The sequence below is a fragment of the Staurois parvus genome, unplaced genomic scaffold, assembly GCF_062004578.1.
Source record: "Staurois parvus isolate SC_StPar_1 unplaced genomic scaffold, SC_StPar_1.0 ptg000086l, whole genome shotgun sequence".
In the NCBI taxonomy this organism is placed as follows: Eukaryota; Metazoa; Chordata; class Amphibia; order Anura; family Ranidae; genus Staurois; species Staurois parvus.
Window position 1 is genome coordinate 6,228,637 of NW_028317882.1, and position 16,466 is coordinate 6,245,102.

General features: G+C 39.8%; 1 protein-coding gene across 1 annotated transcript in view; it reads right to left on the reverse strand.

Annotated features, from left to right (window-relative positions):
* Positions 1 to 8,044: 8,044 nt before the first annotated feature.
* MLLT1 (MLLT1 super elongation complex subunit) overlaps positions 8,045 to 16,466 on the reverse strand; it is a 37,200-nt gene continuing 28,778 nt past the window's right edge. Inside the window, exons 10-12 of the mRNA XM_089670004.1 lie at positions 15,286 to 15,357; positions 15,121 to 15,192; positions 8,045 to 13,785 (exon numbers count right to left, since the gene is read on the reverse strand). Coding sequence (XP_089526130.1) covers positions 13,657 to 13,785; positions 15,121 to 15,192; positions 15,286 to 15,357 — 273 coding nt within the window. The 3' untranslated portion in view covers positions 8,045 to 13,656. The remainder of the gene's footprint in view (positions 13,786 to 15,120; positions 15,193 to 15,285; positions 15,358 to 16,466) is intronic.

A 16,466-nucleotide genomic window follows, 5' to 3' on the forward strand; every position in this document is an offset into this window, starting at 1 on the left:
CTAGAGACGCCGCCAGGCGGTTCGTGACAAGTGCTCTTTATCCCTTGCCACACAATATACAAGTCATTCTTATTGTACTTGCTCAGCTTGACTTGATATCTCTTCAGCATTAGTAGGAAAATTTTCAAGGCCTAAAAAACCACCTGCAGCTTTTCCTGAATACAGGATTTCCCAGGGGCTATTCTTTAAAATTCCATCTGCTTATCAGCTATAGTGAGATTTGGAATTATATCTATGGTGAGATAAAAGGAGGAGGCATCGAGCTATAGTGTTAGCTGTTACACAGAGGAGGACTTGGGCTATGTGGTTTTGATGTACTTTTCTGTATACCCCTGTACAATTTTCCCTACAGAAGATACAGAGGCTACACTTATACGGTAGTGCTCTTTTTACCTTGCAGACCATGAAAAAACAACTCCCCATAAAATTAGCCATCTTGATAATCTACTCTGGTAAAGCTATTTTTTCACTAAGAGGAGGTCATCATAGTATCGCAGAAGCAGGTCGTTCCCCAAACTTCACCAAAACTCATGTACTATATGGAAAAGCTGAACAGTCTATTCATAAAGTAACAAATCCAGGTCAGTCCAAGGATGAGGATGAAATTTCCTGGTTTTGCACAACACAAAATACGCTATCCAGGTGCAATGGTAGACTTTGGAAGAAGTCAGTTTCATAACCTTCGAGAGGGTAGGGAAGACTGAATCCAAAAGAATCCTGCAGCTTAGGACACGGGTTTCAACAGCCATGTTATTAAAGCCAGTGACCAAGAAGCAGAATGGTGAACAGGTTCTTTGGGACAGAAGTTTCAGATAATCCTGCAGAACCTACAGAGAGTATGCCAGTTGTCCAGGGTTTTTTTTTTTTTTTTTTTTTTTAAGCACCACATCCTCCTGGGCCAGTTCAGTGCAAAGCAGATGAGGGAGAAGCAGAAGAGGCAGGTCCTCTGCACCAGGAAGGCATCCAGGACTCCTTCCCAGCCCGTCAGCCTGGCATCCATTATGAGAACTTTCCACGTCTTCAGGGGGAAAGGGGTGGCAGCGCCAGGTTGGAAATCACAATGCTGAGTAAAGACTGGCCTTGCAGGTCAGATTCATGGGGCAGCCCAAGGACGGAGTCTGTTTGTCCCATGTTTCCAAATTCTTACGTTTCAATGGTTGTTATGAAACTGGGTGTAAGGCACTGCCTCGAAGGAGGCTACCATCAAGACCTCATGCAGGCATGAATCTAGGGTTGACCTTGGAACTAAAAGGCCCGAGCACAGGAGCAAAAAGGACAAAAGTTTGTCATGGGGCAGGAAGATTCTGGACAGGGCCGTATCCAGACTCAGGCCTGGGTACTGCAATTGGTGAGTTGGCTCCAGCAAAGGTGCGAAGTTTGAGGACCCAACTGATTCTCTGCAAAGTCTGCACTGTCCAATAGCCATTGGCTGACAGGAATAGAGAGAACTGATCCTTTAATAAGATATTTTAAAAAAACCCACATCCTACGAAAGGAGCAGATCACCTTGGTGAAAACCAGAGGGGGACATGGATAGGCCAAAGGGAAGGGTGAACAGTTGGTTATGCTGATCGTTCACTGTAAAATGCAGATAGCATTGATGAGGAGGAAAGATGGAAATGTGCAAGTATGTGTTCTGGAAGTCAACTGCGGCCAAAAAATTCCAAGGAAGGAGGAAATCACTGACCGACCTGGCCAATTCCATGCAGAACTTTTGAACCTGCAGTTATAAGTTTAGATATAGCATAGGCTAATGTGGCTTTGAGCGCTGACAGTCCTTGTACGATACACAAGCTGTTTCACATGTAGTATAGGCCAAACTTCTTTGGTTTGGAAACAGCAGTTTGGGAATAGAAAACCTGAAAGCATTCCTCATGCGGTATTGAAGTGATAAACTTTTTCGTGAGAGGAGCTGCTGAAGAGCAGCAACAAGATCTGCCCATCTTTGCGCGGAAGGAAAGCAAAGCTGAAAGCATGAAGCAGGGAGGAGGCAGAGTCTGAGACTTTAGTTTGTACCAATGGGAAATGACATTGGATCCAAACACCTGAAATTTCCTGCAGCTCCTGGAAATAGCACTGGACCCAAACATCTGAGATTTCCTGAGACCAGAACGCCCAACATATGATCCCCCACTCTGATAAGAAGGGGTGCCCCATCACTGACAAGAGGGCTTAGAGCCAAGGTTGGCAGGCTTAGAGGCCCACATTTTCCATGAAAGGTTGCTCCAAACTTAGACTTGGAGCTAACGGTCAGAAGAGGACTCCCAGCCTCAGGAGTACAAGGTCTATCAAAGTGCAAGCCTTCTTTTTCTGGGGGTGGAGATTACTCTTGCCCCCTACTCTTTCCTGAAGAAGTCACGTGACCATTATGACACGTGTTGGGTGGAGCTAGGTGCAGTCCTGAGACCGGAAGTGAACGGGAGCCGCGGCCACGCAGTCATTTCATGCCTGTGTGTTTATTATATTTTTAAGTGCAATACTTTTAATAAATAAGCATTGGCTTTAACATACTACATTATTAGGACATACTCTGTTGCGATGAGTTCGGTTGCAGAGTGGTGATCAGATTTTAAAAGAGCCATATACCCGATAAGAGGGAAACTACTATAGGAGGTCTGGAGGCTAATTACAGTGGAGCGAGGTTGGAGATCTACCCAGGCTGGGGAAGGCATATTTCACCTGGGTTTAATAGGTCACATTTTAACGATGAGCGCATTTATGAAGGGTGGAGGGAGTCACTGTGCATGACCATAGTGTCAACACAGATGGTGGAACGAGTTATAAGGAATATATTGTTTGAAGAGAATCATAATTTCTGAACTGGGACTATGCACTAGGTTTATTGATTGACATAATTTGTATACAAATCAATTTATAATCAACTTCTCAAATTATTAGTGGTTTTACTGCCTACAACATTATCCAAAATTTTACTGTTTAGGGTAATCACGTGTTTGTCCAGGGAAAGCACAACCAAAATAATTAATTTTGGTCAATTTAGTGATTGTGGGAGCATTTTCACTGGTTTCAGCCACCAACTTTTGTCTATATTTTAGAATTTATATCTGCTAAGGGAGTTTTTGATGTTTAGTGGGTAGCAGGGGATATCACAATATTACTATTTAGAACAGTGAAGCATGGCGTAGGTTCCTAGCAAGTTTAGGGCTGCATTTCTGTAAATTTAGTGGGAGATTCGGACAGGATCAATGGTGCTCTCAATGCTGAGAAATACAGGCAGATAATTATCTGTCATAAAATACCATCAGGGAGGCATGCGATTGGCTCCAAATGTATTCTGCAGCAGGACAACTACTCCAAACATACAGCCCTGGCCAATAGTTTTGAGACTGACACAAATATGAATTTACCTGCAAGGAAACACGTGCAGTCATCATTGCTTTGCACAAAAAGGGATCCACAGGCAAGGATATTGCTGCTACTAAGATTGCACCTAAATCAATCATTTATCGGATCAATAATCAATAATTTCAAGAAGAGAGGTTCAATTGTTATGAAGAAGGCTTCAGGGAGCCCAAGAAAGCCAGCAAGTGCCAGGACCATCTCCTAGAGTTGATTCAGCTGTGGTGCCAGGGCACCACCAGTGCAGAGCTTGCTCAGAAATGGCAACCGACAGGTGTGAGTGCATCTACACACACAGTGAGGCGAAGACTTTTGGAGGATGGCCTGGTGTCAAGAAGGGCTGCAAAGAAGCCATTTCTCTCCAGGAAAAACATCAGAGACAAACTGATATTCTGCAAAAGGTACAGGGATTGGACTGCTGAGGACTGGGGTAAAGTAATTTTCTCTGATGAATCCCCTTTCCAATTGTTTGGGGCATTAGAGAAAAACCTTGTCCAGAGAAGAAAAGGTAAGCGCTACCATCAGTTCTGTGTCATGCCAACAGTGAAGCATCTTGAGACCATTCATGTGTGGGGTTGCTTCTCAGCCAAGGGAATGGACTTACTCACAATTTTGCCTAAGAACACATCCTAAAATAAAGAATGGTAAAAAAAACAAACAAAAAACAAACATTCTCCAAGGGCAACTTCTCCCAACCATCTAAGAACAGTTTGGTGGTGAACAATGTCTTTTCCAGCATGATGGAGCACCATGCCATAAGGCAAAAGTAATAACTAAGTGGCTTGGAGAACAAAACCTTGAAATTTTGGGTCCATAGCCGCGACACTCCCCAGACCTTAATCCCATTGAGAACTTCTGGTCAATCCTCAAGAGGCAGGTGAACAAACCCACAAATTCTGACAAACTCTAAGCATTGATTATGCAAGAATGGGCTGCCATCTGTCAGGATGTGGCCCAGAAGTTGATTGTCAGCATGCCAGGGCGAATTGCAGAGGTCTTGAAAAAGAAAGGTCAATACTGCAAATATTGACTCTTTTCATAAACTTAATGTAATTGTCAATAAAAACCTTTGACACTTATGAAATGCTTGTAATTATACGTCAGTACACCATAGTAACATCTGACAAAAAGATCTAAAAACACTTAAGCAGCAGACTGTGTGAAAATTATGTGTGTCATTCTCAAAACTTTTGGCAGGGGCTGTACAGCCAATGTCATTAAGAATTATCTTCAGTGTAAAGAAAACCTGGAGTCCTGGAAGTGATGGTTTGTCCCCCACAGAGCCCTGATATCAACATCGAATCTGTCTGGGATTAAATGAACAGACAGAAGGATTTGAGGCAGCCAACATACACAGAAGATCTGTGGTTAGTTCTCCAAGATGTTTGGAAAAACCTACCTGCCAAGTTTCTTTCAAAAACTATGTGCAAGTGTACCCAAAAGAATTAAAGAATTGAGGCTGTTTTGAAGGGTGTTCATATTGATTTCATTTGGATTTCTCTTATGTTCATTTGTTTTACATTTTGTTATTTGATAAAATAAGCTACAGTAAAGTATTCATACCCCTTGAAATGTTCCACATTTTGTCATGTTACAACCAAAGACGTAAATGTATTTTATTGGGATTTTATGTGATAGACCAACACAAAGTGGCACATAATTGTGAAGTGGAAGGAGAATAATAAATGGTTTAAAAAAATATTTTACAAATAAATATCTGAAAAGTGTGGCGTGTATTTGTATTAATCCCCTTTACTCTGATACCCCTAACATCTAGTGAAACCAATTTCCTTCAGTCACCTAATTAGTCTGCCTGTGTGTAATTTAATCTCAGTATAAATCCAGCTGTTCTGTGAAGCCCTGAGAGGTTTGTTACAAAACATTAGTGAACAAACAGCGTCATGAAGGTCAAGGAACACACCAGACATGTCAGGGATAAAGTTGTGAGGAGGTTTAGAGCAGAGTTAGGTTATAAAACAAATATCTCGAGCTTTGAACATCTCACAGAGCACTATTCGATCCATCATTCAAAAATGGAAAGCGTATTGGACAACTGCAAACCTACCAAGACATGGCCGTCCACCTAAACTGACAGGCCAGGCAAGGAGAGCATTAATCAAAGAAGCAGCCAAGAGGTCCATGGTAACTCTGGAGGAGCTGCAGAGATCCACAGCTCAGGTGGGAGAATCTGTCCACAGGACAGCTACTAGTCGTGCACTCCACAAATCTGGCCTTTATGGAAGAGTGGCAAGAAGAAAGCCATTGTTGAAAGACAGACATAAAAAAAGTCCCATTCACAGTATGCAAGAAGCCATGTGGAGGACACAGCAAACATGTGGAAGAAGATTTTCTGGTCAGATGAGACCAAAATTGAAATTTTTGGCCTAAAAGCAAAATGTGTGGTGGAAAACTAACACTGCACATCACCCTGAACACAACATCCCCACCACGAAACATGGTGGTGCCGGCATCATGTTGCGGGGATGCTTTTCTACAACAGGGACAAGGAGGCTGGTCAGAGTTGATGGGAAGATGGATGGAGCCAAATACAGGGCAATATTAGAAGAAAACCTGTTAGAGTCTGTGAAAGACTTGAGACTGGGGTGGAGGTTCACCTTCCAGCAGGACAACGACCCTAAACAGACAGCCAGAGCTACAATGGAATGGTTTAGATCAAAGCATATTCATGTTTTAGAATGGCCGAGTCAAAGTCCAGACTTACATCCAATTGAGAATCTGTGGCAAGACTTGACAGTTTGAAAGAAAAAAGGGGTGCTGTTGCGCTTATGGAAAATGTTTAAGATATATGTGAAAAAATTTAACTCTATATAAGATACCTATATAGCAACAGTCCTAAATGTGAATTTCTAAACACAAAATCTTATACATTTCAAAAATTGACCACACTGAGGTCACAAATAGACAAAATAAACTGTGCAATCTTTAAAGTGATAACACTGAGCAAAATACAAATACAATATTAAAATTCAGTCCCAACATGTGAATAATTGGTGCAACGGTGCTGTATCTTTAACGGTGATACTCCATACTGAAATGACAAGTGCTTCACTGTGTTCACACTAGTGCCCCACATAGATGTAAACTCACCGTCATTTCATGATCACCTATCTCTAGGTAAGTCGCACTCGCTTTTTGGAAATATCCGAGTTTGCAATCCGGTCCTGATGGCCGATATTCCTTCGCCCTTATAACCGTGGTTGCCGGTAGTAACCAATAACTTTCCACTAGATCTGCATCAATGTTAGGCAACTCCTCTCCTCCACAGGCAGTATTTCATATTTTCAGCATAAATCAAAACAAAACCAGACATCCCATAGTGTAAAACTGTATAAAACTTTAATATGGGGTCAAACAATAGAAATGCCACTCACAAAAAAGGTGCCTTTCCTGGCAATAGGTGTATTCAGCTTTGTATATTATGAATAGGAATTAAGATGGCCGCCACATTCCAGCATGTGTTCCAAATCCCGGAAGTGACGTCAGCGGAAGTTGTGTCATAAGGGCAATGCAAAGCATCGGATGCAGTGGTGTAAAGCACGCCGCCACTGGACTCTAGAGCAGTGGAGACGTGTTCTCTGGAGTTGCGAATCACGCTTTTGTCTGGCAATCCGATGGATGTGTCTGGGTTTGGTGGTTGCCAGGAGAACGGTACTTGCCTGACTGCATTGTGCCAGGAACTTGACTTGCCTGCACAGAGTCCTGACCTCAGCACAACAGAACACCTTTGGGATGAATTAGAGCAGAGACTGTGAGCCAGGCCCTCTCGTCCGACATCCGTGCCTGACCTCACAAATGTGCTTCTGGAAGAATGGTCAAACATTCCCATAGACACACTCCTAAACCTTGTGGACAGCCTTCCCAGAAGAGTGCTGCAAGGGGTAGGCTAACTCAATATTGAACCCTACAGACTAAGACTGGGATGCCATTAAAGTTCATTTGCGTGTAAAGGCAGGTGTCCCAATACTTTTGGCAATACAGTGTATAATATATACACACATATACTGTATATATAAAATCCTGGTCTCCACCCCATCTTATATTTTAATTGTGACATTAACAAACCTTACTAGAAAATTTTCTGTGATTATCAGTTAGAGGCAGCATAGATTTGAATCTCACACTGCAGATATACAGCTATGAAGCACCTGGGCACAGTCGCATACCAGGAAGGCCAGTGAGTTTTTTTCAGGAGGAACTATGAGCAAATCTTGCAGTGTACCGCTTTACAGGCACAATTACTTTTCTAGATGTTCACTGTAACAGCAAATCTTCACTTTTGTAGTTCAGGTCCACTATAAAAACAAAAGTCTATACAGCAATCTAACACATGCTGATTTTTCATGCTGTGCTGCAGTAGCATCTCATGGCATGTAAAACTGTCATGTGCTATGATTCCTTCCTATAGAAACTGAAAAAGTCAGAATATCAAAAGTCTTTAAATAATTCTAATTAATCCAATGTATATAGTACCTCACAGATATAGTTTAAGTGTCTTTATTGGCCTCTACCTCAGTGGAGCTTACAGCCTTCCATCCCTTCCATAGACCCACGCTGGTCAACAGTAGCCAGTTTTCCTGTTTTGAGTCCATCCTAAATTACAACATTCAATTTATTAACTATCTGTAAAAGTCACTCAAAAGAAATAAAAATCCATGCAAAGAAATTTAATTTCTTAATTTTTATTTTTTGTTCCTATAAAAACTCTTGCAAGAATTCCAATAATAAAAATAATACAAGACCAAATACCTATGCATCCTCATCGATACAGTTTCCAACCATCAAGTTTGGTTCAAAACCAATTTACTTTGATCGATACATTAATAAATACGTCTTAGACAATACAACCGTTGAATTGCAGAGGTTTTATGTGAAAGTGTTTTTTTTTTTGTTTTTTTAAGTTGGCCACTATAAAAATCTCCACTCAAAACAGCTTAGTTTTGGTGAAAGGGGCAGGCTGTGGTAAAGTTATACTTACAGCTCTTGGTATACAGTCGTGTGAGACTCTTCCCCCCCTCAATGCTTCTTCCTGTCATCCACTCAAAGGCCAAAAGGCAATCCTTGAGCACCAAGACATACATAATCCATGTTGGTAGGAGAAGCAGTGTGGGGGAGGAGAGAGCAAATGGAACATCACTGAACTGAAACAAACACAGGTGCTATAAAAGTATAAATTTAACCCTCCAACCCAAAAGACAATTAGTTAATTGATGTGTCTCACATGAACCCAACCTATAAAGTGTTACTAAACCCAGGACCCTGCATTCACTATCTGGTCTCCCACAGTACGCAGAACATGGAAATGCATTTATTTTAATAAATATAAACTGCTAAATACCTTTTCTCATCAGATGTTAGAGCAGTCTTGTGGCTTCTATCAGTGTCCAGCCCAGCACTAGCTAAAGCTTGTAGGAGGAGTTTTCTTTCTGCTCTAGGAGGATGCAAAACCCCTGACCTCTGTCTGGACAGTGCTGATTAGCCCTGTGCTGATCACGTGCACTCTCCCAAGAAAAAAAAAACCCCTCTAGCAATACACACCAAACTGAGCATGTGCAAATATCTACAGTTCAGTCTGCCTTACCAGGAGGTAAGAGGTGGCCGCTTGAAAAAGGGGAAGAACAGAGAAGAAAGGATCAAATGGCCATTTTACACAACGCAGAGGATTAACCCCCTAGGTTCTACAGTGAGTATAACAAGCATATACTGCATATACAGACTGATTTTACAGATGTGGGTTTAGTAACACTTTAAATCATGCGGCTGGGAACTGCAGATGTTACTGTCTAGTCTATAAAGTCATCATTCAAGCAATCATGTTTTCTTCCAACCTCTCGATGATTTAACGGTGTTTAAAGAATACCTTTAAGGTTATTTTATTTCCCATTAAGGGGACACATCATTAATCAATGCCCAACATCCTTCAGGGAAATGCAGTTCTTATGCAGTTGACAAGAAATACTGACATAAAATGGAGGGAATCAAATACTGTGTGGAAGACCCAAACTCTAAATGTCTGCCCTTACAAACACAACATACAAATACAGTATATGTGTACAATAACTATTCTCCTAGTGGAGAGAACACTTCCGATAAGACAAGACTAAAATAGCTGTAGTGTTGCTTCCGTACACAAAGTCCTGTTAACACAAAGACCTAGAAAGGGAAAGGCTAGACATGCCCATTAGTTTTTATTTTTTTTTAAATGACCTAAAAAGGGATTTGTAGAAGTGGACAACATACACAAGTGGCCTTTACCACTTAAAACATGTTATTCTCATTTTGGTCCTAAGAGGGTCTGAAGCTGGTCCAAAAAGGGTAGTGTTTGGAAAGGAGTGCAACAATGAACATAAATTAAAACAACACTAGTGTTTAACTGAAGGCAGTGTAGGTAGCTTATGATTTTATTTTCTTGGGGCAAAAAAATCTTCCTCTGCTAAATTCAGAAAAGGGTCAGTGCAGCAAGCAGCAGGATTCCTATCCATAGTCAACATATTTTACAGTTCCATATTAGAGTAGGCTATATTGCTGACAAGTATCTGTGCAATTTCAAAAAGGCAGTCACACTAGTCACTCCAACCGACCCTTTAAAGGGAAACTATAACTAAACATGTAAAATTAAACTGCATAATGTAAATATTCTCATCAATGAGAAATGTTTTGTTTCGGGGTATAGCTTGCAAGTCTGCAAATATGAAATATGCTGGCACTGCTGTGCTTCCTGCTTAGTAGTTCTGCACAAGGACTGTGCTCTATTGTTCCTCTTTTCTATATGTGCACATCTACTAGTCAGATCTGGACTACGGGCAACAAAGATGCTAGAAGTTTCACTGAGCTATGAAAGAACTAATCACAGCTGGGCTTGAGGAAAAATGTAAAGATTCAGTCTTGTTAGAACAGTGAAAGGATTACTTACGAAGTACCCACGAGCCCCCTAACGGAGCTGTAATTATTTTGAGCCTGACTTGGCTTGAGATTTAGGTATCAACTGAATTTACGCACGCTCTCTAAACATCTCTATGTATATGACCAGAAAACAGAGCATCCCGTTTACATTGTTCTTAAAGTGGAACTCCAGCCTCACCCATTTCTGTCCCATGTGCTTCTGCCTCTAGCGCTTGATGAAAAACTTTCATTTAATCCTGCTCTTTCATTTTCTCCCTTCCCCTTCCCCAGTTTGACTGCTTTAGACACCCCCTGGGCTTCAGGGGTGGCAATCACTGCTGCTGTGTCCAATGTGATGTACATAATATCCATAGAGCCATTTTTATCTAGATAGGAAAATGATTGGAAACCCCACCTACTGTGCATACTAAATCCAGGCATGATAACATACAGTACCATAGGTTTCTTTGTTGCTATGTGTAAATGCTGTTGTTTCACAGGGAGTAGAACCGACGTGTAGATGTGTTGTATGATCAATGTTATACATAAACAGTAAGGCTTATGGGATGGTAACTCAGACTAATGTCTTATGTTGTGTATTGTGATTTGTTCTGCAAATGTACGGTATGTATCGTGCTTTACAGTCTATTCACATTTAGGCAAAACTGTGTGTATTGGTTTAGATAGCTGTGATGTCTTCTTTTTAAAAGGTAGAAAAACCTTGAATAAATGTTAAAAAAGAGAGGAAGAAAACTGTACAGCATGCAGGAAAAGGTGGGGGGGAGGGGGGGTTAGGAGTATAAAAATATAGTTTGCTGCAGACTGGAGTTCTGCTTTAAATGCAATATTTGAAACTGATATGCAGTCAAAGCAAGTACAGCTAAGTAAGAGGACAGCTATTTTTTTTTTCTTTTAAAAGAAGGCCTATGATGTTAGAATATGCAATCTTCAATCACCATGATCTTTGCATAAGCCCTGTTATGACTCTCTAAATGGGGATGGCAAACTTCCCTGCTAAAGAAATGAACAAAACAAATTGCATTTATACAAAATAATAAAAGAGCACGGCAAGTAAAACTGTGAACGTCAGGTCAAATGTTCCTTCCACTCAAATGTTACAAATCAAAAGATGTACTCGGTGAAAATACACTATAGTTTCCCTTTAAGAAGCTGGGAATTCTTGGGGTACCTGTTAGAACCAAGAGAGTCAGCAGTGTCCTATGTATTTACTCTGGTTCCCACATAAAGCATTTTTTGCCTGTACTTCCTTCTGCTTGTCAGAAAGTAAATAATGTTAAAACACTTAAAAAGCCCTTCCAAAAACAGAATGTAACGTTTATAAATTACAATTTAAAATGGCATAAAATCACTTCCAACTTGCAAATTTTGAATTGCTTGCTAAAATAAAATAGGATGGTAAAGACATAAAAGACATACAATGATTTAAAAGGAAAAAAAAAATCCTTGTTCCACCCTTAACCATCAACATAAAAAAGAAAGGGTAACTGCTTCTTCAGGCCCTCTTATACATAAAATACATACATACATACATATATATAATATATATAATATACAGCTTACAGATTCAAAGTTCCGTAATGCTTCCAAAGCTGAGTGTAGCCAGTGCTCTAACGCGCCTTGCTCACCATAAATAGTATAATCTCCGCCTAACTTGAATCGCGAATAGTATACAAAACACTTAAAACGTGGACAAGAGAAAGTAAGGAGGAGGCATTACCAGAGATTATTCACAGTGAAGAATACAGGTTATTCCTGTATTAGACTGCTTGTGGATGGGGGACTCATGCTTTCGGCAGGAAATTTGGAGGTTAAATACTGAGCAACTGCCTCATAATACAAAGATACAATTCTACCGCACATTTAAAATTACACAGATGGCTTCACTTCTCAATATGTGCTGAAATAAGAACAGTCGGTATTGTCCACAGCTGCCAATCAGATTTTAACAGACATTCCAACAGTTCTGTGTTGCTAAAACATGGCGCCCATTGAGACTTTAGCTAGTATTTTTTCCAGTCTAAGCTTCCAGAAGTTCATTTCTGATTGGCTGCCATGCATTATTGCCTACACTGATCATTGCAAATTAATAAACAAACTCATTAGTGTGTATTGGCCAATATATATTATATGCACATGTGTTTTTCACATTCGTGCACATCTGCAGATATCCTGTGAGACAATGAGGTGGATTCATTAAAGGCAAATAGCTCTGCAGCAACTGCACTTGCAAAGTGCACAGTCATAGTAAATGAGGAAAAGCTTCACTTTGCAAAGAATACCCAATCACATGCAATGAGAATAAAAAAGAACAGTATTGTGCTTGCACGTGATTAGATAATGGAAGTCAGCACAGTTTTTCCTCATTTATTACACTCAAACAACTGCACTTGCAAAGTGCAGAGTCTATTTGCCTTTAGTAAATCCACCCCATTGCCCTTCAGCTCTAGTCTCCAAAGATCACCAATGGTGGCCACACACTCTTCAACTTTCTGGCACATTTGGAGCTTTCCATCAGCTTTCAACTACACCTATCCACCTTCCACTGATCTATTTCCCATTTTCCAGTGGCAAAGGTTGAAAATGGCATTGGCAATTAAATGCTAAAATGCTTTTCTGGCACTGAAATGGTTTTAGAAATGTTTCCCCAAAATGCTGATCATTTGGTTGCTCTGAACTGGAAAACATGAAATGGTGGTAGATTGCTCTACATGAAAGCTGATAGAAAGCTTCAAAGATAGCTAAGATTTACAGACCATGGGGTAAATTTACTAAAACTGGTGCACTCAGAATCTGGTGCAGCTGTGCATGGTAGCCAATCAGCATCTAACTTCAGCTTGTTCAATTAAGCTTTGGCAATAAAACCTGAAAGCTGATTGGTTTCTATGCAGAGTTGCACCAGATTTTGCATTCTCCAGTTTTAGTAAATAAACCCCGTGTCTTTTAGATTTCTAAAGAACAACAAAGTTGCATTAATCAATAAACCTGTAAATGAAGCATTCCAATTATTTCACCTCGGATTCTCTAAGGACATCCTTTCAGCATGCACTGCCAGAGGTCCATGAGCACTGGAGTTTGAACATTTCTACACCACTCTCTTTACATAACTTGTAGAAGCTGTAGTGCTTTCAGTGCAGATTTATAGATGTAGTGTGAATGGAAAAAATATGGTTTCAAATTTCTGGTAAAATAAGTCACTTAGTAAAATGCAGCACACTGCACTGCAGGAATAGTCTAGATGATCCTATTTGCTGGGTTCAGCCCAATCAACTCCAAATGTGCACTGACCATGGTAACTTCAAGGAATAAGGTTTTTCGTCAAGAATACACAGCCCACAGCATGTTCTTCTCTCTCATACTTTCCCTTTGACCCTTGGGTCATGTGGCACCAGCTTCTAGGTAACTCTGTAGCTTGCGAACAGTTGTTTCATCCAATGAGAAAAGATCAAAGTCAAAAGTTGTGTTTGTGACATTGAAGTGGCCTGTTTCTTCTATAAGATTAACGATCTGAGGAAGAAGATCACACACATTGATTAAGATAAACAATGGTTTTTGATTTGTATGTTGAATTGATTTCATGCAATGTATCTATTATAACTTTTCAAAAACCCCAAAAGAATCAGTTATGTTTGTACCACCTGCTAAATGGATGTAATATTTTATAGAAATCCTAGCTCTTCCCTCAGTCACAGTGATCCTGACTTGACTTCATTGCAAGCAACAGTATCACACATTCTGATTACTGTATTTATTGTATCATGGCAAATCCAGTGCTCTACTCAACTGAAGTCATCCCCTGTCACTGTCCAGCTCAGTAATAGGAAGAGGTGTGAGTGAGATGTAGAGAGCTACTTAGGATGTGGTAAGTTCACTGCTTGCTATCCTCCCTACAGCAGTTGTACTGCGAGTGGGCGGCAGCTGCAGATCAAACGATGTCCTGCTAAGTCACAGCCTTTCTTCCAGATTTTGGGTGTGCATTCCCTGCCAACCCATGCTGTGACTGGACACAGCACAAGTTTGGTAGCTGATTTCATCCAATGATTTTGGCTGAAGTCAGCTGATCGGCTGTGGCCAATCACACACAGGGAACAGCGGCTGTTTATTATCCCTGCAAAGCAGAGAGAAAAAACAGACAGATAGCAAAGAAAAATCAGCACAAAATACACACATCACACATTGTTAGGCACACAGTTAAACCCTTTGAATTCCCCTAAATGTTAACCCATTCCCAGCCAGTGTCAGTGTACAGTATTATCACTGATCTCTGTATTAGTGTCACTAGCGATTTCAGTTTTAGTTAGTGATTGTGACCAGTGTTAGTCGCTGATCACTGCCATTAACACTATAAAGAGTTTTCTTTAAAAAATGTTGATTTTTTTTGTTTATATTGTAAAGAATAAACCCAGTGGTGATCAAAAATTACCAAAAAAAAGCTCTATTTATGTGAAAAAAATGATAAAAATTTAATTTACGTACAGTGTTGCATGATTGTGCAATTTCCACTTAAAGTAGCACAGTGCTGAATAGCAAAAAAGATGGCCTGGTCATGAAGCAGGTAAAACCTTCTGGAGCTCAAGTGGTTAAAATTAATGCTGCCTGGAGTTATATTAAATGATTGTCATGTCTTGTGTTTATCAAAATAAAAAAAACCTACTAAAAAAATAAAATCTTACAAGGACCACAAGAAAAGGTTTCCCCTCATAACAATGAAAGAACAGAATAATTTTACAATTAATGAATGTAATTGTTAAATACAGATATACGATTAACGCAATCGAATGAACTCAGATTTCCACACAGAGTTTTCCTCCCCGACTTCAAACTGCAGTAACAGGAACCCACCTGTTGCAGGATGTTCCTCTCTCGCAGAGCCATCAGTCTTCTGTGCAAATCAACTAATTCATCTGTGTATGCCTAAAGAAGAAAGAATTGAGGGAAACGGAGGAAAAAAAATGTTGCAAACTCCACCTAATAAAATACTTGACCAAAAAGTTAACCCAAATGTACCTTGTCATACACTCCCTTCTTTAACATTTTATCCGACTTGCTGCAAGTCTCAGGACTTCTATGGCCAGAGCTCTGTACGAAAGGAATAATATGGATATTATGAATAAATATTGCATATTTACAGCAGGAAAAATATATTTTTGATTTTAGAGAACACACTAGGTATAACTCTGACACACCACAAAATTAAAAAAAGGAAGAAGAGTAGTCAGCTAGTTGCAATCTGCCTTCAACTAAAGGCATGCAACAATCACCCAGTCCAACTTGTTTATAAGCCGCTTTCATATATGTACACACACATACGCGGCACTCAGATTTTTAATACTAATGTGTCACTGGGGTACAAACTACTATTCCACCAAAATTGTGCTTGCTATTAACAATATCAATTTTTATTCACCTGAACTGCAAGTACCCCACCCTGTCATTTAAATTCTCAACATTTTAAACTTTAAAATATATATATATTTTTTTTATTAATACTTTCATTATCCACTACACTTTTGACAGAAAACATAATCACTTAGTTACTATGGGTAAAACAAATGGCGATGGCTAAGCACAATTTTGCAACTTAGACATGTGTTCGTAAACCTGTTCATCACCAAAACTACTTTGTGTACATGGGTGGATTGTACCTTGTTTTTCTTTCTTTTGGTGGTAAATGGTAATAAGTATTACCTTTTTTTTTTTAATTATCAAAAGGAAAACTGGTCCAAAATAGAAAAAAAAATATTTTTTTTAATTTAGCTGTATATTTCTTGCTATTACTATAACCTACCACCAAAGAACAACCCAAAATAAATTCTCCTGTTCCTGATTGATTGCGATACCACATATGTGTATGTTAGTTGTTTGTACCCATAGTAGGGCCTGGAAACATAAGGTGCACATTTTGCATTTTCTTTATCCTGCCTGAAACACACTGACACTGATATGAATTAAAAAAAAAAAATTCTACCTAAAATATACTGGCTGTGACCTTTCAACCTGACCTTTACCTTGACCCTAACACTAAGCCTGGCAAACCTTGATCTAGTTATGTTTTTCCATTTCTTTTTTTTTTTTTTTACACACTTCGCTTGTTTGTATCAACCTCTCCTGCAAAAAGAGAAATATACAGTGTATTGAGAAGAGGAAGTAAACATAGAAGTGGGCTCACAGTGACTGATCACTGTGAT